General features: G+C 42.9%; 1 protein-coding gene across 30 annotated transcripts in view; it reads left to right on the top strand.

The window, feature by feature from the left end:
- The window catches only part of NRXN3 (neurexin 3), a 1,092,565-nt gene that overhangs the window by 384,197 nt on the left and 683,679 nt on the right, over window positions 1-24,689 (top strand). For 27 of the 30 annotated variants that reach the window (XM_064150720.1, XM_064150904.1, XM_064150893.1 and 24 more), the window contains 2 exons: window positions 11,850-12,053; window positions 20,372-20,398. In XM_064150720.1, the coding sequence (XP_064006790.1) occupies window positions 11,850-12,053; window positions 20,372-20,398 (231 nt within the window). The remainder of the gene's footprint in view (window positions 1-11,849; window positions 12,054-20,371; window positions 20,399-24,689) is intronic. The other 3 variants (XM_064150796.1, XM_064150738.1, XM_064150768.1) reach the window with 1 other exon arrangement.

Here is a 24,689-nt window from a genome sequence, read left to right on the forward strand (position 1 = left end):
TTGCCTTAGATTACTTAGAAATAGTTGGCCAGATATTTTGCCTACTTATTTTTAGCATGGCAGTCTCTCACTTCTGGCTTCCTATATTGGAGATCTCCTGGGTTGCAGAATTGTTGCTTTGTAAGAAAAACTGTATGATATACCTGTGATTTTTGTGGATAAATTTACCCTGCAGTTTACCCTACAGTTGTAGACTCCTGCTTTCCCTCTGCTCCCTCTTCTACTAACATATCTCTTTCAGGACTTTAAGAAATTGCAGGGGTTTGGGGCTGTCAGATGAGGAAAAGGTAGAAAAGGAAACAGAGGGTTGTGTGGTCCATGTTGTGAACCTATTTTAAACCAGAAGCCAGAGGTGGTAAGCGTTAGTGTTCTTTCAAGTGTTGAAAAACAGAACTGAGGGGAGGTTGTTTGTGCTTTGTGGATGTATTCCTCATCACAGACTTTCTTTTCAAAGATGGTGAGCTGGTGACAACTGCCTTTTTAGTACCTTTCTCACATCTGTGGATTTTATAACAGAGCCTTCACCTCCCAAAAATGTGGGGAAGTAATGCAAATTTTACTGCTGAGGTCAACCTTTATAAGCTTTTCAATTTTCATCTAAACTTCAGCAGCCACTAGGGAGATGTTGGCAGTGTAACACTAGTCCAGTTAAAGCATACTGGCTTGTGGGAGAAAAGAACTGAAAGTAAAACAGTTGAACGTGTGTAGTGGTGTTATAATATGTTTGGTTCCTAACTGTATGAAATTTTTCTGAGATGATTCAGCAGGGGTAAAGTATTTGCTCAGGGACTTATGGTGCCTGTAGGAAAGCAAAGTTTTGAATCTTCTGTTTCTTCAGTCTTAACAACAAATGTTTGCATTAATAAGATAACTTGCAAGATAAAGTCTTTCCCATCTCAGATCAGAAGCAGCTTGCAGATGTAAGTGAATGCATTCTGCCACTTTTCACAAACTGCTCACGGTTGAAAGGGATCTCTGGAAACCTTTGCCCCAGCTGCTTTCTTTAAGTGGGGCCAGCTTCAAGAGCAGAATTCAATATTAAAGACCTTATCTAGTCAAGTGTTGAAAATTTTGCAGGGGTGGAGTTTCTGCAGCCTTTCTGTTGCAGTGTGTGGCTATGCTTGTGGGTTTTTGTTTGGTTGTTGTTTTGGGTTTTGTTTTGGTTTGGTTTTTTTCTTAGAGTTTCCCTTGCTGAAGATTATGTCAGCTACCTTGGCTTTTTTTTTCACTAGACACCTCTGAAAGAAGCCAAACTCCATCTTCACTGTAGTTCCTCTTTCTTAGTGAATACCACTGAGAAGACGGTAGTCAGATGCTTCATTCAGCTTGACAGTGCCCTCATTTTAGTAGCAGATTTCCCCATGCCTTTTCTCTTACACTCCTTGGCTTTCAGGAACAATTCTTCTTCCACCCTTAGCCTTCTTGCCAGAGATTTCTTCTCAAATACCTGTACATAGCTCTGTAAATGTTAGAGTGACATTTGGAGTACGTTTAAAAGAGTCCATGTGCTCCTTCTTTGTTCCCTTGTGTCTTTGGCAAGCTTTGCAGTGGCAATATAGCCATACTCATTACCTCCCAGGGCTAGCAATAACATTTACAAGCTACAGTTTCTTCTCTTTGTAAATATTTCCACTGTGCTACCCACAGCTCCTTCCTAGCCTGGTTCTTTATGACTGCAGTTCAGAGAAGGGAGATGCAAAGTTTGGTAGGTAATATTTACCTTTCATTGTGGATTAAAGGATTTTTTTTCCTTTTGATATTCCCTACCTGACAACATCCCATAATGAACTTACCCTTATTTGTGTATGGTAACAACAGGAGGAAAGCACCTACCAAGCCTGATGATGGTGGAAATGGATGCATGTTTATGTGTAGAATAGCCACAGGTTAACTTTAAAAGCAGGAGAATTGTTTCATTATAGAAGTTAAAGCTAGAATCCAGAGTGCGAGGGCTGTGAGAATCATTAATGGAAGGAGACTTGGGATTCTGGATCCAAATATGACTTCTGTAGGTCAGTTTAAAATGTAGAAGGTTTCCATTGAAGCTTTTGTTGTACACAGTGAAAAATCAAAAGTTAACCAGTTCCCTGCAAATTCACCCATTTTAAGCTTCAAATTCCAGTTTATGGGATTTTGGTTTTGTGTGACCTCCTGATAATATTGAACTAGAAAAGCAAGGTATTAAATTGTGTTAATTTAAAAATATAAACCCCAAGCCCTGTATTGTTTCTGCTAATAATTGAAGTAAATTCAATGTCTAAACTATGAGTCACACTAATTTTTTAAGTTTTGGTGTGTTTGGGGTTTTTGTTTGTTTCTTTTACTGCAGAAAGGACATTATAGTACTTCTACTGAACCTTGTATTCTTATACAGATGTCTTGCTTGAGGCTTTTTAGTTTGCCTTCTTTGCCTAGAGTTTTGTTTGTCTTGCATGTTGTGGATACTTAGGGATCTTTTCTGCAATAATTTAATGTTTCTGCTTATGTTTGTGAAAACAAAGGAAAAATTAGGTAATAGATAACACACTGAAACAGAGAGGACACAGTGGAATGAAGATGAAATAGTGAATAGGGTATTTGTCCTGGCTATGCAGTTTAATTAATAGGTGTGCTTTGCACTTCAGGTGTTCTTCAGGAATTTCTCATTTTCTATGAACCAACCTGCACTTCTGGGTTATTTTCAGAGGTAAATGTATGTTAAAAGTAGCAAAATGTTTTAAATAATATTGTGAAATACATTTTGCAAGATTTTGAAAAAATACTTGCCAGAGAGAGTGATTGGCATTGGAATGAGCTGCCCAGGGAGGTGGTGGAGGCACCGTCCCTGGAGGTGTTCAAGAAAAGCCTGGATGAGGCACTTAGTGCCATGGTCTAGTTGACTGGCTAGGGCTGGGTGCTAGGTTGCACTGGATGATGTTGGAGGTCTCTTCCAACCTGGTTGATTCTATGATAAAAAGTTTTCCTCTAGATGTTATCTGGTCTATATAAGCATCTGCTAGCAATTTTTGGCTATGGAAACGTCCTTCTAAGTGACAATTACTATTACTGCTCTAGCAGTATTCTTACATCTCTGAAAATGTGATGAATGCCTTGAAGCTAGCTCTATTATCTCTCCCATTTGCTGCTCATTTGGAAATACTTTGTACATGCTGTACTGTAATTATTCCACTTCCATTTGGTCGTATCTGAGGCACACAGTTCAAATTTGAGTGTTTGAATTTTAGAAAGTAGTACACAAACCAGAGTGAGTGAGGCCAGAGGTGAAAAGCAGAAGCAGCTAGTTATAGAAATTAAAAATTGAATGAAAGGGATTTACTTAGTCTAGAACAGAGTGAAGGTGCTGAGGTAATGACAGGCTGAGCTTCAGGACACAAAGGTGCTTTTGTGAAGCAGCTGTATGCACACCAGGAGTAGAGAAGGAAGGCATCATCTTAATCTGAAGGAGAGAAAAAATTAGTATTGATGTTGCAAAAATACTTTGATCTGTACAGAAGTTAAGCACTGGCAAACCCAGTCTAATTTCATTACATTTTGTGGTTGTATATGTCGAAGATTTTAACTTTTGTCTTCATGAATTCCCAGTCCATGACAACTGATTATAATGCTACTGACATCTTGTCAGGCTGAAATCTTTCAAGCAGAATAGCTTTGCTCTTACTGGCACAATCAGTGTATCTGTGGCTGTTCAGTGTTACTATTTGCAAGTTATTTTGCTGGGCTAATAACTTCTCTCCTACCCTGCCCATGGCCCAGGACACCATATCAGCCTCTTGGAGCTGCTCTCTCAGTGATGCCGCTGCAGGGCTGGCCTCCAGCTTAGCCATGAGCTGTGCTGAACCAGACCTATGTCCCATCCTTGTCTTAGTGGCCCTACCTTGGCAGTTGTGCCACCCTGGGCCTGTGTATTGATTTCCTGGCCTTACACTGCACCTGCCTCATTACCTGATGTTTTCTGGGCTCTTGGTTGGACTCAGCCATCATCTACAGATCTGTTGTGTTCACTTCCTGGGTGTGTGGGACAGCCTTGAGCATCAAGAACCAGTCCTGGGAGCCCCACAGGTCCTGTCTCCTATCCTGTAGGAGATGATGGGCAAGACTGTAACTTCTTGTGAGATCTTTCAGTTCCCATGGCATTTTTTAACTCCAAAAAGGCACCATTATCTCTTGGGTCCTAGTCAGATTTAAGTCTAAGTGATTACTTTTGGGCTTCCCAACTGTTAGGAAGGGGAAATTAATTAATGTGAGATTATATTTTTCCAAAATTAATACTGTTTATTAATTTTGATACCCAGAACTCTCACCACCCCTGGCCACTAATTTCAATAATATTCAGGTTCTTGCACAGTTATGAAAACATTTTACAGATAATATCTAGATCTAGTAAAAACAGCAAAATATAGAAACATTAATTGAACTGGAAGAGAAGATTCCTGCAGTCCAATGCCGCTTGCCCACTAGATGGACTCAAGGAGCTCTTTCTGCTTATGGCAGAAGGCAATGGGAGGACTAGAAAGAGGCTTTTAAGTATTTACTCACAAAATTATTATCACCTGACTCACGGGGCTAGCCACAGTCCAGACAGTGCCCACACACTCTCAGGGAACTCTGTCTTGTCAGCCACTGAGACTTGATCCTCCCTGGGCTTTTGGTGAAAGGAGGCAGACAGTCTCTGACCTTGTCTCCTGGCTCCTCTGGGCGATCTGTGTACCTCCAGGACTCGTTGTCTTGGCAGGAGCCTTTCAGGCGCAGGCAGGATGTCCTGCGACGTGCGGTCTCAGCGCGGTGCCACGCTGGCTATGCAGCCCGACCGTGTGGAGGCGTCTCCTGGTACACTCCAGAGAGTGACGTTTCCAGGCAAACGATAAGGCAGTAAGCCATGGCAGCAGGCAACAGCAGGCACAAATACAATGGCAGAGCACGGCAGAGCATGGCAGAGCACATTGTTTACCTGCATACTTCCTTTTATCAATGTGGGCTGAGATCAATGGGCCTTTGCACACAGAATAGCCAGTCAGAATGGCAGTTAGCCAAACCTTACCATATTAGGTGAAGCCATAGGCTTGCTATACCCAAATTTGGGAAAAACATAGGCCTTGCACAAGGCAGGCACAAGCTAAGTGTGTGTACCTTGTTTACCACAGGACCCTGGGCAGGCCAGAGTCTTGGTGCCATGGTCTAGCCTTGAGCTCTGTGGTAAAGGGCTGGACTTGATGATCTGTGAGTCTCTTCCAACCCTGAAGATACTGTGATACTGTGATTTAATGGCTCCAGGTTCTTTCATCTTCTTTCCTGTGGTTGCTTCTCCCATGGAGCAGAAAAACAGAATTGGCTGGTTGGTGGCACGCAGAGTGGTGATCAATGGCACAATGTCCACCTGGTGACCAGTGACAAGTGAAGTCCCTCAGGGGTCAGTGCTGGGACACTCAGCAAGTTTGCAGATGACACCAAGCTGTGTGGCACAGTCGACTTGCTAGAGGGCAGGGATATCATCCAGAGGGACCTGGACAGGCTGGAGAGTTGGGCCCAGGCCAACCTCATGACATTCAATAAGGCCAAGTGTAAGGTCCTGCATCTAGGTCAGCTCAATCCCAAGCACAAATACAGGCTGGGTGGCGACTGGCTGGAGAGCAGCCCTAAGGAAAGGGAGCTGGCAGTGTGCACATGCAGCCCAGACAGCAACCATGTCCTGGGATGCATCAAGAGAAGTGTGGCCAGCAGGGCAAGGGAGGGAATTCTCCCCCTTTACTCTGCTCTCGTCAGACCCCACCTGGAGTACTGTGCACAGTTGTAGAACCCACAACACAAGAAGGACGTGGAACTGTTAGAGTGAGTCCAGAGAAGGGCCACAAAGATGATCAAAGGGCTGAAGTACCTCTGCTGTGAGGACAGGCTACAAGAGCTGGGGCTCTTCAGCCTGGAGAAGAGAAGGCTCAGAGGAGGCCTTGTAGTGGCCTTCCAGTATCTGAAGGGGGCCTACAGGAGGGCTGGGGAGGGACTATGTACAAGGTCTTGTAATGACAGGACAAGGGGTAATGGGTTTAAACTTGAAGAGGGGAGATTTAAACTAGATGTTAGGAAGCAGTTCTTTACAGTGAGGGTGGTGAGGCATTGGAACAGGTTGCCCGTGGAGGTTTTGGATGCTCCCTCCCTGGAGGTGTTCAAGGCCAGGTTGGATGAGGCCTTGAGCAATCTGTTCTAGTGGGAGGTGTCCCTGCCTAGGGCAGGGGGTTGGAACTGGATGATCCTTGAGGTGCCTTCCAACCTAAACCATTCTATGATTACAGAAAAGCTAAAAGGGAGAAGAAAGGAAAGAGTCAGTCTGGAGATTAATAGAAGAGAAAAAATAGAAAGCAGGAGAAAGAGCACAAAGAGGTCTTGAATATTTTTCTATCTGTATTCTAAGAAATGCCTGTTGTCATCTCCCTGGGAGGTTTATGCAGAGCCTTGTGGGGAAGCAGCAGTGAATTACTCCTTTGGATGCTAAGTGTAAAATTGAAGCTGGCAGGGTCTTGGAGCACAAGATTGGGAAGCTAATCGCCCCTAATAACATATTGATTTTCACAGAGCTCTGGCATTATGTCAGGGTGGTTTTTGAATCACCACCTGGTATCTTCCTCTTCCCATCTCCAGGCTAATGGCAATGAAGCTTCTGGCTTTGGGATTGCAAATGAACACTACTCTGGTTCTTTTTGTCTGTACAAATCTCTGGGTCTCTGAAAGATGGCTTCATGCATCGCTCTTATGCATGTATCTGTAAGGCATCCAAGTCTAATAGCTACCCTAGGAGTGGAGGGGTGGAAGGAATGTGCATGCATTTTACACTTTGATCAATGTGCTACCGCCTGGGTTTATGCTACTGAACAAAAGCATTACAGTCTCATTGCTGCAGGTGGCCGAGGATAATGGGGATCTTAGCACTGCTTACAGATATCTAAAGGGTGGGTGGGTGTCAAGGGGCTGGCGCTGGACAACAGTGGTGCCCAGTGATAGAATGAGGAGCAGTGGGCACAAACCAGAACACAGAAAGTTCTACATAAACGTGAGGAAAAACAGCTTCTTAGGGATGATAGTGCACAGGAAGAGGCTGCACAGAGAGATTGTGGAATCTCTTTCTCTGGGGACTTCAAAACCCAGCTGGACACAATCCTGTGCAACCTGATCTAGGGAAACCTGCTTTAGCAAGGGGATTGACCTAGGTGATTCCCCAGAAGTCCTTTCCAAGCACTGCCATTCTGCGATTCTGCAATCAAATGGATACCTATGTTCAGGTAGAAGTAACCAGCACAGGTTCCTAGGAGGCTGAGGTCATCTGGGTGTTACCAGATGACATTACAAGGGTTCATTGCTCCCTGTTTGTATCAGACTGGACAGAGAAGGGAAGGTAATATCTGGTTTAGACTACTGTGAGATGTTGGTTAAAACGCTGCAAGCTGAAACATTTTTATTCCATCTTCAGCAATTCTGAGTGTTCTTCAGGTCCTTCTTACATACATATAATGATACTGATTGGGATTTCTCATCTAAGCACAGTAATTTTCTGATAATAGGACACAAAAGACATGAATTATTCTTTTAAGGAAGAGACTTCCCAAGTAAAAAGCCACAGGACAAGAGGAAATGACCCAAAGCTGTGCCAGGGAAAGTTTAGAGTGTCTACTGGGAAATATATTTTCACCAAAAGGGTTGTCAAGCACTGGAACGGGCTGCCCAGTGGCTGAGCCACCATCTCTGGATGTGTATGAAACGTGTAGATGCAGCACTTAGGGACCTTGTTTAGTGGTGGACTTTGCAGTGCTAGGTTGACAGTTGGACTTGGTGACCTCAAAGGTCTTTTACCAGCAAAATAAATCTATGAATGTGTCATTATGGCCACACTTGGTTTATTGTCTTTTAGTGTCTGCAGAAAAACTTTTGTTTCCCAAGCACCTAATGCGTGACATTGTGGAGAAGGAAGAAGCAGAGCTGGGACACTTGTGTCAGCTACTTCTACTCATAGTCTTGGTACCCTTCAACTCCCTCCTCATAGCTATTCAGGTGCTAGGGCAAGCATCTGTTTCATGCAAGGCACATCTGAGCTGAAGGCGTCAAAAGAGCCATTTCATGCTTGACTGCATTTTCTAATACAATCCACAGAGAGAGAGAGGAAAGAGAGCAGGGGGGGGTTGTGTGTACATACACATTGCCTTTGAGTGTATGTATAATATACAGTACATTTAGTTCCAGCTTGCAGCTGTGGGTGGCAAGTAAGAGATGGAGACGTGAGAGGGAAGGGAATTGAGCTTTGAAAAGAAGAAACCAATTCCCTACCTTGAAAAAGAAGCTTTCTTTGCTTCTCTGTTTCTTGGCCAAGCAAAAGTGAATCCCCAGGACAGCACTGACAGCTGGTACCCAAAAGCTTGTATAAGGCTGAGTGAGCAGGTGTTGCATATAGAGAGCTTTGGATGTACAGACCATGATAGTTTGACAGTTTGTGGGAAGTGAAGCTAAGAAATCTAGTAAATAGGAATACTGTCCACAAGCATCTGACTTCAATGGTGCTCCCAGAAACATTTTCTTCTGAATGATTTGATATGTCCAATGACCAGTGAGGTGCTGCATAGCAGCTGTTAGTCCAGTGGGTTACTGCACCAGCACAGCCACAGTGATCTCCACCAGAGATGGAGTAGCCATATGCATATGTCCTCTTGTCATTTTATCAGCGTGGTACTTATATCCTTATTCATCACCTCATTTGCATTTTTATTACACAGTGCACTTCTGATAGTGGCTATTGTGGAGAGAGCCATGGGTTCTTTCCAGCATGGAGATATGCCATTCCTCAGTTTCCCTTCTAACTACTTTAGTTTAGCATCTAACATTTAGGCAGTGAACAGATGTAAGTTCACTGTAAGTTCAGATGTAAGATGCTCTGCCAAACTTGTTGTCTTCTAGAAGGGCCACTCCTGTCCACATGAGTGGCTTACCTGGAAAATAAGAGACAAGGGGGTGAAGCATAAGGAGAACATCTAGATTCCAGCTACCTGTTGTTTTGGTTGTTAGATGGTGCGATAGCTTTCCGGGCTGTATGTGTGGTGCCTAGTGAGAAATCCAAGCTTTTGAGGAAACCATGGCTAAAGTGGATGAGGCACTGGAAAGAGTCATTTACAGAGCAATCCTTCCACATGCCTAGCAACCTGAGAGGATCTTTTTTTTCAGCCTTTGGGATTTTCATATGTAGTTTTGTGGTAGATACCCTATATGGAACAATCTCTACAGCTTTGTCTTTGATAGGGGTTGGCTGTTTGGAGGAGGGATGCTCTGATTCATACATTAGTATATTTATGTAGAATTGTATTTTTTGCAAGTAAAAGTGCTTTGAATCATAGAATCAACCAGGTTGGAAGAGACCTTCAAGATCCTCCAGTCCAACCTATCACCCAGCCCTATCCAGTCAATTAGACCATGGCACTAAGTCACCTCCAGGGACAGTGACTCCACCACCTCCCTGGGCAGCCCATTCCAATGGCAAATCACTCTCTCTGTGAAGAAATTCCTCCTAACATCCAGCCTGTACCTCCCCCAGCACAACTTTAGACTGTGTTCCCTTGTTCTATTGCTGGTTGCCTGAGAGAAGAGAACCTCCACCTGGCTACAATGTCCCTTCAGGTAGTTGTAGATAGCAATGAGGTCACCCCTGAGCCTCCTCTTCTCCAGGCTAAACAACCCCAGTTCCCTCAGCCTCTCCTCATAGGGTTTGTGTTCCAGGCCTCTCACCAGCTTTGTCGTCCTTCTCTGGATATATTATCTCAATCTGTCAGTCACATAGATTTGTTGTCACCCACCAGAACAAGGGCAAGTGATCTTGATGCAGCCTCCAGTTGTTTAAAGAGTAACAAATCAACCTCTTCTTCCTGGTTGGGTGGTCTATAACAGACTCCAACCAGGATATCGGTCTTGTTGGCCTTCCCCTTAATTCTTACCCATAGGGACTCAACCTGATCATCCTGAATCTCTACTTCCATGGCATCCAGAGCATCCCTAATGTATAGGGCCACTCCTTCACCCCTTCTCCCTCTCCTGTCTCTCCTGAAGAGTCTGTAGCCATTGATTACAGCACTCCAGTTGTGTGAGTCATCCCACCATGTTTCTGTGATGGTGACAACATGGGAGTTTTTCTCTTGTACCAAGGCTTCCAGCTCCTCTTGTTTGTTACCCACACTGCACGCATTAGTGTGTGTACACTTCAGCTGGGATGCTGGTTTTGCCCCTATCTCTGGCCTACTACCCTCAGTCTCCTTCGGTTTGTCTCTAGTGCTGTTGCGTTTAGAGCCCCCTGCCAGCTTAGTTTAAAGCCCTTTTAACAAGCCCAGCCAGCTCCTGTGCCAGGATCTCTCTCCCCCTCTGAAACAGATGTACCTCATCTGTTGCTAGCAGACCCAGGGCCATATAAAGTTCCCCAAGATCAGAGCATCCAAAATTTTGTTGATGGCACCAACCCCTGAGCCACTTGTTAATCAGGCTTGATTTCTTGTTCCTCTTGGCATTCCAACCTGCAACTAAGGGTATTGATGAAAAGATTACCTGCGCCCCCAATCCCTCAACTATTTTTCCCAGTGCCTTGAAGTCTTTTAACTGCTTTTAGACCTCTGATCTGCCTGTACAACCAACAAGGGATAGTAATCAGGGGGCTGCACTACAATAGGCAGCCTTCTGGTAACATCCCTGACCCAGGCTCCAGGGAGGCAGCAGACTTCCCTGTGGGAGGGGTCTGGCTGGCATATGGGGCCCTCTGTTCCCTTCAGAAGAGAATCACCAATAACAATTACCCTCCTCTTTTTCTTTTGCTTACATAGTTTGAATCTTTTGGTTACATAGTTACGTAGGTTGAATCATAGTCCTGATCCAAAACAGTTACTGCAGTTCTGTAATTGTTGCTCCAGTTTATCACAAGGCTTTCATTCTACCTCCTTCGAGAAGAATATCAGTTTCTGCAGGCAAGACCCTGTACAAACAGTGTTAAGTTTTAGAACTTAGCTAAACTTAGTTCTAGAACTAAAGTAAACTTCCCATTTTCTTTGACATCCCCAGAGATGATAGAAAAATAAAATTTCATTCCTTTGCTTCCTTTCCTCTTTCTGACATTTTCAGTGTTTGAATTAAACTTGCAGTGGAGTTTGTTTTGTGTCTTTCTTTTCTCCTTTATGTTGCTGTGCCATTGGTTGTGCCATCAGCATTCTACTGAGGTTAGTAGTTAGTAAGGAGGGGGAAAGTGTAAAAGTCACAAACCAGTACAAATCTGATGTAGAAAAGACCTTTTAGGAAACTTGCTTCATGCAGTTGTTTTTCTTTGAAGTGCTAGCAATGGAATGAAATTATTTTGTAAATAAGTAATAGCTCTTAACAGTACCAAAAATAGGAACTCCGAGCCTTCAAAGGCAAGACTAAATGCTCTAGTAGAAGTGCTGGAGACATTGTTTAAAGTAGTCATTACAACTAGTGCTGGGGAAGGCTGGACTAATGGAGGAGATTGCACTTTCTGGAAGGTGTGAAAAACAGAGGCTTTGCCAGCTCATTATCACAAAAGGGCCCTGTGCTAACACACATCCCTTGGGGATTGTGTCTCCATGGGTACTACTGCATCCAGTTATGGTGAATGCTGCATCTTTTTATTTGCTGCTCATATTTGTTACATAGGGTTGCTGAGTGCAGTTCAACAACTGCTGTGTTTTTTCCTCTGTGAAATAGCTTTCTGTAGTGAGTGTTATGATTTCACAGTACTCTGTGGCAGATGTCAGGGTTCTCCAGGAATTAAGATTGCACAAAGGTGTAGCTTATTTCATTTTTTGCAATTGTTTGCTGATTCCTTTCAGAGGCCTCTATCTTGAGCTATGATGGCAGCATGTACATGAAGATCATCATGCCTATGGTCATGCACACAGAAGCAGAAGATGTGTCCTTCCGTTTCATGTCCCAGCGTGCTTATGGGCTGCTGATGGCCACCACCTCACGAGATTCTGCTGACACTCTGCGCCTGGAGCTGGATGGAGGCCGTGTCAAACTGATGGTCAATTTAGGTATTGTATAAAAATCTTCCACTGACCTTTCTCTATTAGTTTGGGCTTGTGATTAGTGTTTCTTTTTTAGTCATTTTGTTTCATTTCTGTTGGTTTGATTGGACCGATTTCCAAAGTAACTGCTGAGACTTTCATAATGTTATTTTTTCGTGAGGAGAAATTCTCTTCTGCATTGCTGCATGAAGATTTGCTGTCAGTTCTTTGTTATGGACAGTGTTGGGTTTTAAGTATTTAAGTCCCTAAGTTTCCTTTCTTGGGATTGGTGAGCTCTGTGTGAGACATGCTGCTTGGTCCATCTTTTGATCAGTTACATCCCTCATTCATCCAGCATCACTCAAAACAGTCAAAGCGGAACGTGAGAGGGAAGAGAAGTAGATATGGTGGCAAACAGAAGTCCTGTGAATCCCATGCCCTTTGCAGAATTTGACAGCATTTGATACAACTTGGTCTATTTTACTCATTTGTGTTTTTTTCCCCCTTTTTTTCTAATTGCTCTATGCTTCAGCCCTCAGGACTTATACATCTGTTGTTGGTGGTTTTTTGCTTTGTTTTGTTGTTGGTTTTTTTAATTGTGTCTTCATTGAATTGAAGGCAGTGACAGTGAAAGTGCAGCCCCCATCCCAGAGGGTTGTGTTCTGTCTCCTTAGAGTTACACTTTCCCTGAAAACAATAAAACAAAGCTATTAGGAAGAAATCCAACAATAATAACACTGAAAAAAAACCCATAAATTGAAGTGAATCTGGTATAATATTAACCTCAATCCATTTTCTTGCCAGTCTTTAAATGTTGCGCTGAATAACAAGCAGCCTTATTAAGCAATGTAAATACACAAGATGAAGCTCTCTTCAACTTCTCAGTGATGTTACTTCATGTGAATCCAGGAGTATTAAGTAAGAAGAGATTTTTGAGTCAAAGAGGCAGAGCTATTATGATAGTGCAAAATGTTAAACCTCTTCTTATATATAGGATAGCCTATATGAAGACTTGTGCATGGTTTGTGAAAGCTTGTGTCAGTTTTCAAAGTTCTAAGTTGCTGCACCGCATATGAGCTTGTGTGGTGATTTTAGGGTTCCTCGTCCCCATCTGGGCAATATGCTGTCCAGCAACTGTACTCTAGAACTAACTTGTTTCTTAAAAGTGCTTCTTTTTGGCATTGAAAGCTCAAGTTAGACCCTGATAGCTGCTTTTGGAATAAAAAAGTGAAGAGAAGAGGTATATAAACAAGTTAGTATCTCTTTAAAGCAAAGTCTCTGTCTAAACTATTACAGAATTTCTGTTTGGGAGGCATATGTATGCTCTGATCTAACTTGGCTGAAGAAGAGTTAAAGCACTTTTGAGTGTCTTGCTAGCACAGGAGCACAGACTTGCCTAGAGGAGAGAGGAAGTAGATGAACTTCAGCTATGGCAATAACTTCTCAAATAGAGAGAAACAGCACTCTGATGATAGCTATCTCACCTATATTAACTGCAAGTGAAGAAAAACTTCATAGATTTGTAAGATTTCTCTGGAGAACAACTCAACATAATTGCTGTTGAGTATCCTTACATGTGCAAAAAGCATCTGTCACAAAACTCCAGTGTATGTCTGTATATCCCTATGTTTCTTTTGATCTAATACAGTTAGTGCTAATAATCTGGAACAATGAGATTCACACACACATACATACACACACACAGAGTTTCCTGTCTTGGCAATTATTGTTAGCCATTTTCTTCTCAGAGAATAAATATAATCACTGGAAGACTGGTAGTGTCATGCTTCTGTCAGGGAAGTGATGGAGTAGATGAATATCTGCTTAGCTCTACATTACCTCCTCATAACCCAGAGACAGTTCTGTTACTTTGCACACCCTGGTTTCTCTCTTTGTTGAGAGTTAGCTGGGGCAAATACAAAAGTGTGGGGGGGTGGGGTAACCCCCAAACCATCACACTTGCCAAGGGTGTGACAATGATTTAATAAGTGCTGCCTTTGATACTCCCATATAAAAAGTATTACAGCATGAAAACTACCAGACTTCATAAAGAAATTATCACTTGTTCTTCTGAGAAAGGTACCACTTGTTCAATTCTTCTCCCTCTCTAAAATCAGTGAGAATAGGGGAACTGCTCCTTTTGGGCACTGGCCTCCTAGACTTAGAGACTCTAGGTAAATACAAAGAGTATAGATCACCCTGAATATACTTATGAAGCTTTACAGTTTGCTCTTTGTTTTCCTTATATCATACTGGCAGACAATATTTTCCCTCAGGGCCTGTACACATTGTGTGCCTGATTGGTACTTGTCACTTTTAACGCTTGCTGCAGTCTGTTGTGTCAGCAGCTACCCTGGTGGACTGGCTCCAGAACTGACATATGGTCTAGATGAGTCTGGAAAGAGATGTGCCATTAGTGGCTTAATACAGGGACAAAACCCTGTGCTAACTGAGGGTGATTTTGTGTGTGTGGCTATGTGCAGTTCCAGGTACTGAAGTAATGTATATGGCAGATTTGCCAGCTTTTCAACAGGGAAATTTTGTGAGGTTGAATCTTCTCCCCAAAATGACTACAGGCTGCATCAGTGGAAAACTGTCAGCACTCTTCTATATTTGACTCAGAAGAAGGGTAGTTTAGACTTCTGGATCTTGGATTGAGCTCCATCTCTCCCCTCTTCAGATTTATAAAGCTGTCAGATACATTCCTCGAAACAAGACTCCTCCTATCAAAAAAGGCAAGGTTCCCTTGCTGATGAAGAAACAGAATTTAAGGAAGAATAACCTTACCAGACTCATTAATTTTCAATTGTTTACTATAAGCAACATCTAACTCTTTAAGGAGACTGTTCATGGCCAAAATGTCACAAATGAGAAGCAGATCTTCATTATCTGACCCTGCCAAAATCCCCTTATCTGCAAAAACCAGTCATGAGCACCACCACCTCTAAAGACCTGAGTATGGCTGATGCTGACTAGCTACGTGCCAGTATGCCCTCGAGTGTCTAATCTAGGAAGGATGAGTGTTACAAAAGACTGTTTTGAGTGGTGTTATTTAATTGTGCCTTTCTTATAAGTCATTTAATAGTATTACTAAGAGCTGTCTCTTTCTTCTCTTCTTTGATCTGTCCCATTTGATTACTTATTATCATTTGTGTGGTTATTGAGGTCTTTCCTATCTTGATTTTTCTTGGTTTTTTTTCTTTATTTCTTTTATTTTTCTTCCTTTTTTCCCTATTTTTTAAAAACTCTTCTGTGCCTTTCAGTTGTAAAGCTTTCCCATAGCCCATCAGCCATAGTAAATCAAAAGATGGTATTCAACCCTTCAAAGGCCTGAAGCCTGCGGCCCGCACAGCAAACAGCCCTGAGAACAGAGCGTACAGAGCAGCCTGCAGGGGCTGGCATATCCCACCCACCTCCTCAGCACTTAGTGTCCAAACCAAACAGGGCACAAACAGATAGATCCTGCAGCAGGCATGGGTAGCTGGGTGCTTGCTATGGTGGGAGGGGAAGGAAGACCAGTGATGAATAATTCTCTAAGAAAGAGGGGTGAGGGAGCTGTTTCAGACCTTTTCCACGTGGGTGCCCGAGGCACCACAATCTGCATGTTGACAGCACATCTCACAGTAGTTTGAGTAGTTGTTGTGTGAAGATTAGAATTCCAAACGTGATACAGACCTCACTTCTGTAGAGAAGGACTCTGAAGAAATGGGACTAAAGCAGAAGGAGACAGAGAGAGAAATTAAGTAAATTGTGGCTTGGAACATACGCTGGAGTAGTTTCTGATGCTGAGATGTGCAGAAAGGGAAAGAATGACTGGTCCGATACAGAGAGCCACCTTCACGTTCTTTCACAGTCTCACAGTATCATCAGGGTTGGAAGAGACCTCACAGATCATCAAGTCCAACCCTTTACCACACAGCTCAAGGCTAGACCATGGCACCAAGTGGCACGTCCAACCTTGCCTTGAACAGCCCCAGGGATGGCGACTCCACCACCTCCCCAGGCAGCCCATTCCAGTGTCCAATGACTCTGTCAGTGAAGAACTTTCTCCTCACCTCAAGCCTAAATTTCCCCTGGCATAGCTTGAGGCTGTGTCCTCTTGTTCTGGTGCTGGCCACCTGAGAGAAGAGAGCAACCTCCTCCTGGCCACAACCTCCCCTCAGGTAGTTGTAGACAGCAATAAGGTCTCCCCTGAGCCTCCTCTTCTCCAGGCTAACCAATCCCAGCTCCCTCAGCCTCTCCTCGTAGGGCTGTGCTCAAGGCCTCTCACCAGCCTCGTCGCCCTTCTCTGGACATGCTCAAGCATCTTTCTTCCATTGAGGAGTGGGAGACACATGGTGTCACTGACTTTATTGAAGAATAGTTCAGTTTCTTTCTTCCTGGCCTGGCTTATCTTCAGCTCACTGGTGACTAGAATACTTTCTGCTTCCTGTAATCTGAGTCCATTCTCTTGTCAGGAAGTGTTATCATCCCTCTTGCCTGCCTTTTTCTAGAATATCTCGTGGAGGTTGTCAAAGACATCTTTGCCTCTCCAAAAAGAAAAGTTTCTTTTGTCATTGCTACACACAAACATAACAGGCACATTCTCTGTTTTTCTTTTTTCAAACATATGGAAATTTTTATGCCCAGATTTCCTTTGTGCGAATCATACACTCAAACCTGCAAGCCTGTGTCCACTCACGCTGTTTATCATTAATACTTTTTTCCCTGTAGTTGGTGCATACAAAGGCTCTTGGTTATTTTTCAATCATAAACATGAAGAAAGGCTTGTCAGTTGACAGCTACAGATGAGTGCAGAGTCTGTCTTCATCTAAGTAGGAGAGAGGTAAGGAGCCACACAGGACCTCATCTGGTTTCCCTGTAGGAAACAACCTCAAACTTAGAAACAGTCAGGAAATAATTATCAGTAGTGTTCTAGTCTGGCATTAAACTGCTCTTCCATAAGCACTCGTGGATGGTCATCAAAAGGAGCAAACACTTTGTCCTCACACGGCAAAGGTGACTTTCCTGATTCGAGGAGAAAACAGCCTGTTGTCTTAGTAATGTCAAATAAATCTCACTGTTCCCAGGCACAAAGATATAAATGGTAAGGAACCTAATTCACAGAGACTTTTGTCTGCTACTGAAAAATCTCTACTCAAACAACAAATCCTAGTGCTAGCTAATCGCAGTGCAACTATTTAACCTTTTGCAAGGAGAGAGTCTTTGTGATGGGCTCTGGAAAACCTTCCATCCAAGTAATAAGGAAGCAGCTTCTGGTTAATGTAAGGAATAGTAAAGAAAGCAACTTTAGAAAGTCTTTCCAGCTCATCCTCCTTCCCAGGCAATTACAGACTTTGTTTTCACTTTACTGCTGTTCTCCAGATTCCTTGTCCAGTTGCTGAACTGGATGATATCAGGCTGGATTTACAGTTGTTGAAGCATACTCATCTCCAAAACTTAAAGAAAGAGAAAAATCTCTTTTAAGTTAGGAATGCAGGCATACCAAAATAAAGCATATCTCATCTGTAAAAGCTGATAATAGAGTTGAGAGCCCCAGATAACTAATAGCGGAAATCTTATTGCCCTGGTACTGTGCAGAAGGAATCCTGAGCAAGTTGGAATTCCCCAGCTGCTGCTGTTTGGAGCACAACAATCAGGCTAAACTTGCACCTTACTACCAGGGAAAGCATCTTCTGCTTTGGAAGTGCTTTACTAGTTTAGCAGAAAATAGGCATTTTCTTCCTTCCTAAAGACTGTTGAAAGAGAGGGGAAACAACTTCATGTATTCATGCTTGGAAATGTTCTTGTGTTGCTTTGGGCAAGGCTCAGAAAGGAAATGAACAAAAACCCCTGTATTTGATCTTTGAAGGTAGTATGGAGAGCATGATGATGCAAATGTAGTAGTCACACAGATGCACTCATTCAGCTGTCTTACGGGTTCCCCACTGACCCAACTGGACTGAGTTTGTTTCTGGGCTAGTTCTTCTGCAGCACACTTGGGCATTTCTGCTGGCAGTCCATTGCATGGTGTTGAAGAGCCTTTGTTCACATGGAGTCTGGAGATCTGATAGTTCTATGGTAGTCATCAGGGCATCCTTCTCAGTGGCCGGATCTCTTCACTGCCCTTAGAAATCTAGCATCCACAATAAGGGCTACAGTGGTTTTCAGTTTGATACATCGGTCCCTTCGTCTGGGGCAGTCAGTGACTCAGCCTTAGGGTAAGCCCTGGGACATGCAGTTATTTTAGTATCACTGAAAAAAAAAAAGGATTAAAATGCAGAACTGCCAACACAAATATCACAGCAACAGTTTTAGTCTCTACCTCTGATGAGTGTTATGGAGGACCAGCCATATTTCCTTTTCCAGCACAGGTACTTTTTAGCCCATAAGAAATTCACCTGTTGTTCCAACTATGACAACTCTCAATCTCACTTGCAGTGGGACTTGGGAGTCTCTCTCACTCTTGCTCTCACTCTCTATCAGGTCACAGAGGGAAGTTCCCCAGCACGTACTTCAGGGCATCCCTAACCTGACCCAACTCCTGTAAGGGATATAGCCACCACTGTATGGTGATTGTACCGATTGCTCCAGGGCTGTTTGCTCCCACTTTTCTGTTGCGGTTGACGACACATGACAAACCTAATCGCACAAAACCAAACCCAGATTTTCTCAAGAGAAGGTCTGCTTGCAAACAGACTCTCTCTGGATATGCTACTCCTGATTGGTGTGTCCCTGCTCATTACAGATACTGATTTTATAGACTCTTACTCCCTCCCCTCTTTTATTTTTCAAGAGCTGCCTTTATTTTCAGATGATGTAACAATTTTTCTACATCTGTCTGAGTAAAACATAAAACTGCTCCAGTTAAGCAGCAAACACTATTATGTTTCTCTGCCATTCTGTGTAGTCCCTCTTGCTGGGCCATATCTCTGTCTTAAATAAATGACTGTGCCTGCTTTAGTGGTCCAGCCAGGGTGTCCAGTAACATGGTGCTATTATTCCTGACCTTGATTTCCTGAGAGAAGGTCAACATGGCTCAAAATGTGCAATAGCACTGATATGATAGCTCTTACCCATGTCAGACGCTACAGTAATGGATGTTCACATGGCTGTAAGTAGGTATTTACAAATGAAAGATCCTCTTATGGGGTTGCATCCTGAGATACGCTGAGCATCAGTGCATTAAATGGGAGAAGCAATGCTCAGAAGCCCTTTAGCTCAGGCTTCCTACTTCAACATGTTTCTGTGAGGACTCCTCAGTTACCCTGATTTCACAAACATAACTATTTTTCTTCCCACATACTCCTCTTCATCCCTCCCTTGCCTGTAACCTCCAAGTGAAGCAGGACCCACAAAGGTTCCCAGATCTGCTACTTCACTGCCCATTTCATTTTCTCCCTGAACGTTATGGACATCACATTCAGTTCTAGCGTTCAGACAGCAAGATGAGATTGGGCTTTGAGGAGCTGGCAAGACTGGGGACCTTTGAAAGAAATCCTCCCTTCCCAAGTGAAAAAACAACCAAACAAAAACCAAAACCAGAAGGTATTCCCAACCTCCAGAACTAGCTGAAATCTGGGCTGGGCGTTCGTGCGGTTAGCTGTTTGCAAGTGGCCATTTTATGATAGGACACAACTGGGCAGTATATTAACCCTTTCCTCGCCTGAATGGACAGTGTCAAATGTGTCTGTGCACATACTAAAAAGTATTCTGGGCTGGCATTGGGGGAATGAGAAGAGGGTCTGTCTTTGGGAGAGCTGGAAAGGGTTAAATATTGTCCCAGCAAATCTCACGGTCTGATTTTACAGGTATTCTGTGTTGGACAGATGGTGTATTTATGCAAGAACAATACGAATTAATTCCAAAGAAACCAAGTGTAAAGGTTGACTTTGAGCTTCAAGCTTCATATAGAAATGACTAAAGGTCTTTAAAAAGCGGAATGACACCGGAGTATGACTTGCATTTTGAGGGAGATTTTTTTGAATTGTAATTCACATCAGTTCATGGTCTGGAGTAGAAGATACTCTTAGATGCATAGATCTCTATAAAAAGAATATAGCTTTCTGTGTCAGCTTGTGGATATATATGTATATTGGTATATTTCTCTATACATATGTGTATATATATATATGTGTGTCTATATATGTGTATATATATATATATTTATGTATCAGAAATTTATGTAGGATATACTGTACATATACACCCACTCTTGAACTTGTACAGACTGTTTAGAAGTATAAAATGGCCACATCTCTTTGCGTGTGTCTGTCCCCGGAAGGGTGGACTGATTGTTTTTGGATGTCTGCAGCTGTTACCTTGAAGGATGCAATTTCATCTTTCATTTATTTTTCCCCATCTAGACTGTATCAGGATAAACTGTAACGCCAGTAAGTTTTCCCTCAAGTTTCATTTTGTTCTCTTTCTATATATATTAAAATAACTTTATTTTCTTTGCTGTTTTATAAGCTGTTTTTATTTTGTTTTATTTTTTTCTTTCCTTTACCAAAAAAAAAAAAATAATCTGAAATTGAAGGGTTGGGTGGGATGTAAAGCTGTGGGGGAGGAGGGAAAATCTTAGAGTGGTTGTACATGACATTTTTGTGCTGGGTTTCTCCAAGGAGGAGATGAACTATTATTTCATAGCTTTGCAGAAGAATGCCTGAGGAACTTGAAGAACTGATACCATATTTCACTGGTAACCTGTTGTCTTTCTGAAAACCTTTAGAGAACTACATAAGAATAACAACAGGTATTGTATGCACTTCTCCACTACAAACAACAATAACAAAAAAAGGGCAAAAAACCCCAAATAAACAAACAAACAAATGCATATTTATAAAGCAAAACAAAAGAAAACTGCTTCCAACTCACTTTATGTAAGAGTAGTGACAACTTAAGCTGGTATTTAATCAAAATCTTTTCTATTTGGGTATAAAAAAGGAAACATTGCACTTTAGGTTTTGAGTATATTGTCAGTTATTTGATAATCTTTTCTATAGCATTTATCACTCTTTAGTTTCTGTTAATTCCAGCTGAATCTCTGGGCCATTGAAGATCTGTTTAAGTCCGTATAAACGTAGAGAAGAAAACTTCTTCTCTGTGAAACATGGTAGTGAAAGATCATACTCACTTCTAGACTCTTTGAGTGAACAAAATTGTTTTCTGTTCTACTTGAAAAACTGATGGAAGTTGATGTGGGCCTCAAAGTAAAAAGGACGTATCAAAGAATGGAGCTGTTCAGCTCTCAACTTGTGCCATCTTACTTGAAATCATATTCCTGAACTGGCAGATCCTCTGTGTTAGATTTTTATGTGGAAATATTTGTGGAAGACTAAACATCACTTTGCAAATGATAGAAGTTATTAAAAGGCAAGGATGTTCCATGTGTTTTCTAGAAGCTTTCTGCTCAACCCCATCCAAGCGAGCAGGGAGATGGAAGGAAGAATGTTGCAGCTCCAGAAGTGAACATAGAACGTCCAAGTAGCAGAACTAATTACAGCAGCACTGAGAGAACCTTATTGTGAAGCAGGATCTTAACAGCTTTGCCTTAATTTTGAATAAGTGCAGGTTTGTTGTGGATAATGGACAGCAGTTGCTTGCATTTCCCCCCACGTACAATATGTGGTTCCCTGTGGTTGTGCATGAAAACCCCATAAATGCACACATAAGTAGGCAATAGATCATCTGTCTATCCTGGTGGCTCCGCTGCTAGCTGATTGAGATGCTACTTTGCAGGGCAGTGGAAACCATTAGTTTCTTGGTCCCAGAGAGGTGGTCCCTGGGAGCCTGTATCCAGGAAGGGGGCAGGTTCTCTACTCTGCCCTGGTGAGAGCTCATCTTGAATACTGTGTTCAGTTTTGGACTCCCCAGTTTAGGAGGGATAGGGATCTGCTGGACAGGGTCCAGTGGTGGGCTGTGAGGATGATTAGGGGACAGGAGGGCATGGCTTATGAGGAGAGGCTGATGGATCTGGGACTTTTTAGTCCGGAGAAAAGACTTAGAGGGGATTTGATAAATGTTTATAAGTATCTGAATGCTGGCCAGGAGGGGGGGACAGGCTCTGCTCACTTGCTCCCTGTGATGGGACAAGGAGCAATGGGTGTAAGTTGCAGCAGAAGAGGTTCCGCCTCAACACAAGGGGGAACTTCTTTCCTGTAAGGGTCACAGAGCACTGGAACAGGCTCCCCAGGGAGGTCGTGGAGTCTCCTTCTCTGGAGACCTTCAAGGCCTGTCTGGATGTGTTCCTCTGTGATCTGTGTTAGATAGTATTGTCCTGCGCTGGCAGGGGGGTTGGACTTGATGATCTCTTTGGGTCTCTTCCAACCCCTAACATCTTGTGATCCTATGATCATATGAATAAGCTACAGCACGGACTGATGTGTGATTAATCCACCTGTGAGCCCTAATACACAGTAAGAGCTTGATCAGGAAAAGTTCACAATGTTAACTAAAGCCTCGTCCAACCCTATTTCAGGGCCATGTGAGATTTAATCCTGTATGACTCAATGTTTGACATCTCTTGCTTGAATTTCTTTTGCTCTTTAAAGTTTGAAGATAGACTGGGTAATAGGAAAAAATATCTTGAGTCTCTGATAGAGACTGGCAGTTTTTACCCAGCTCAACCAAGGACATTTGCATTAAAATAGGATCTTCTCTTTCCTAAGAGTTCAAACACTCTTGTAATTTAGCCATATGTAAGTCTGTCTAAGCACTTGGACCACAGTTGATGTATGTCATCTGAGCATCCATATGAGTTCCTCTGGTAGTGGACAACAATCTGCTGTTGTCATCATATTCAGCTTTTGATGACAGCTGGTTATTAAAGGCATACCTGTGGAAGACTTATCTTCAGGTGGGAAATCAGCTTTAGTGGCAAGGAGTCTTGTTTTCAGGCAAATCAAAATCTAGTGATAACTGGGAGAAACGTTCAAAAAAGAAAAAGAGAGAAGATAGAATTGAATAATCAGAGCAGTAGGAAGACAGGCTGAATCCAGTGCTTTTGTTAATTTCCCCCCAGGCATCAAGACATTTTGAATCATTTTGCTTCCATGAATTTTTAGTAGCTGAGCCTGTTGCATTTTTAAATTAAGTCTTCCTCTGGAGGTCTGTATTTATTTATTTATTTGTTTAAAGGCACTTTGGATCTTCCTAATTTATTTTTTATGATACTTTGCTGAAAACAAAAAACCCTGGTTCTGGTCTCTCTAACACCTGGGTTTGTTGCTGCCTGTTGCAATGACTTGGGTCATCTGTCCTGCTTTGTAGAAGGGAACCAGCTGGGAACTGATTGATTGAAAACTGCATACTCTTGCATGAATAAATTATGTCTAGGCAGAGGCAGGCCAAATATCATAGAATCATAGAATCAACCTCCAAGATCATCCAGTCCAACCTATCACCCAGCCCTATCCAGTCAACTAGACTATGGCACGAAGTGCCTCATCCAGTCTTTTCTTGAACACCTTCAGGGACGGTGCCTCCACCAGCAACCTGGGCAGCCCATTCCAGTGCCAGTCACTCTCTCTGAGAAGAACTTCCTCCTAACATCCAGCCTATACTTCCCTTGGCAGAACTTGAGACTGTGTCCCCTTGTTCTATTGCTGCTTGCCTGGGAGAAGAGGCCACCCCCCACCTGGCTACAATGTCCCTTCAGGTAGTTGTAGACAGCAATGAGGTCACCCCTGAGCCTCCTCTTCTCCAGGCTAAACAGCCCCAGCTCCCTCAGCCTCTCCTCATAGGGTTTGTGTTCCAGGCCCCTCGCCAGCTTTGTTGCCCTTCTCTGGACACATTCCAGCACCTCAGCATCTCTCTTGAATTGAGGGGCCCAGAACTGGACACAGTACTCAAGGTGTGGCCTGACCAGTGCTGAGTACAGGGGAAGAATAACCTCCCTTGTCCTACTGGCCACACTGTTCCTGATGCAGGCCAGGATGCCATTGGCTTTCTTGGCCACCTGGGCACACTGCTGGCTCATCTTCAGCTTACTATCTATATATCACCATAACCACTCTTGCAGGCATACTGACATCTATTTGTGCAGAGGGAGTTACTACCTATGAATAAGTCTACCAGTGCCTGTTGAAATGAACAAAAGTGGCATAAAGTAACTTTACATATAGGATTCCCAGTCAGATCAAGATTTTCAGGTCAAGCACTCACTATTGCTACCTGAATAGAAGGGATCTGTTGGATGTTGTAAAGGTAAGCAGAGCTGCACTTCTGGAGTGCTGTGAAAGATGTAAGTTAAAGAGCCCACTACAGCAAACCCTGAGGCTTGCTATTTGAGGAGTATACTATATTGTCCTAGGTAAGCTCTTAATTTGGGTCGAAAGGATTTGTTTGCATATCTTTGGATTGCCTTACATCTGATGCAAAATGCTGCTTTCTGTCATTTCTTGTTGCCCTCTCTCTGTTTCTCATCAATATCTTATCTCACAGTTCTGAAGTGGAGATGTTTCCTAGAGTAGGGGCATTCTTTTACTTTCTCTGTATTTGTTTTTATATGCATCTCATTGTCTTCTTTCACTTGTGAAGATACCTAAACTGGTCTTATCTGACAGAGATTGAATTTAGAAAGACCCAACAGTATTGTTACTTGCACAATAACTCCCTTCGAGTGCAAAATTAGCACAATCAAAAGCAGAATCAGGATGCCAAAATACACTAGGTAAAGGTACA

This window comes from Pogoniulus pusillus, chromosome 1, assembly GCF_015220805.1.
Source record: "Pogoniulus pusillus isolate bPogPus1 chromosome 1, bPogPus1.pri, whole genome shotgun sequence".
Taxonomy (NCBI): Eukaryota; Metazoa; Chordata; class Aves; order Piciformes; family Lybiidae; genus Pogoniulus; species Pogoniulus pusillus.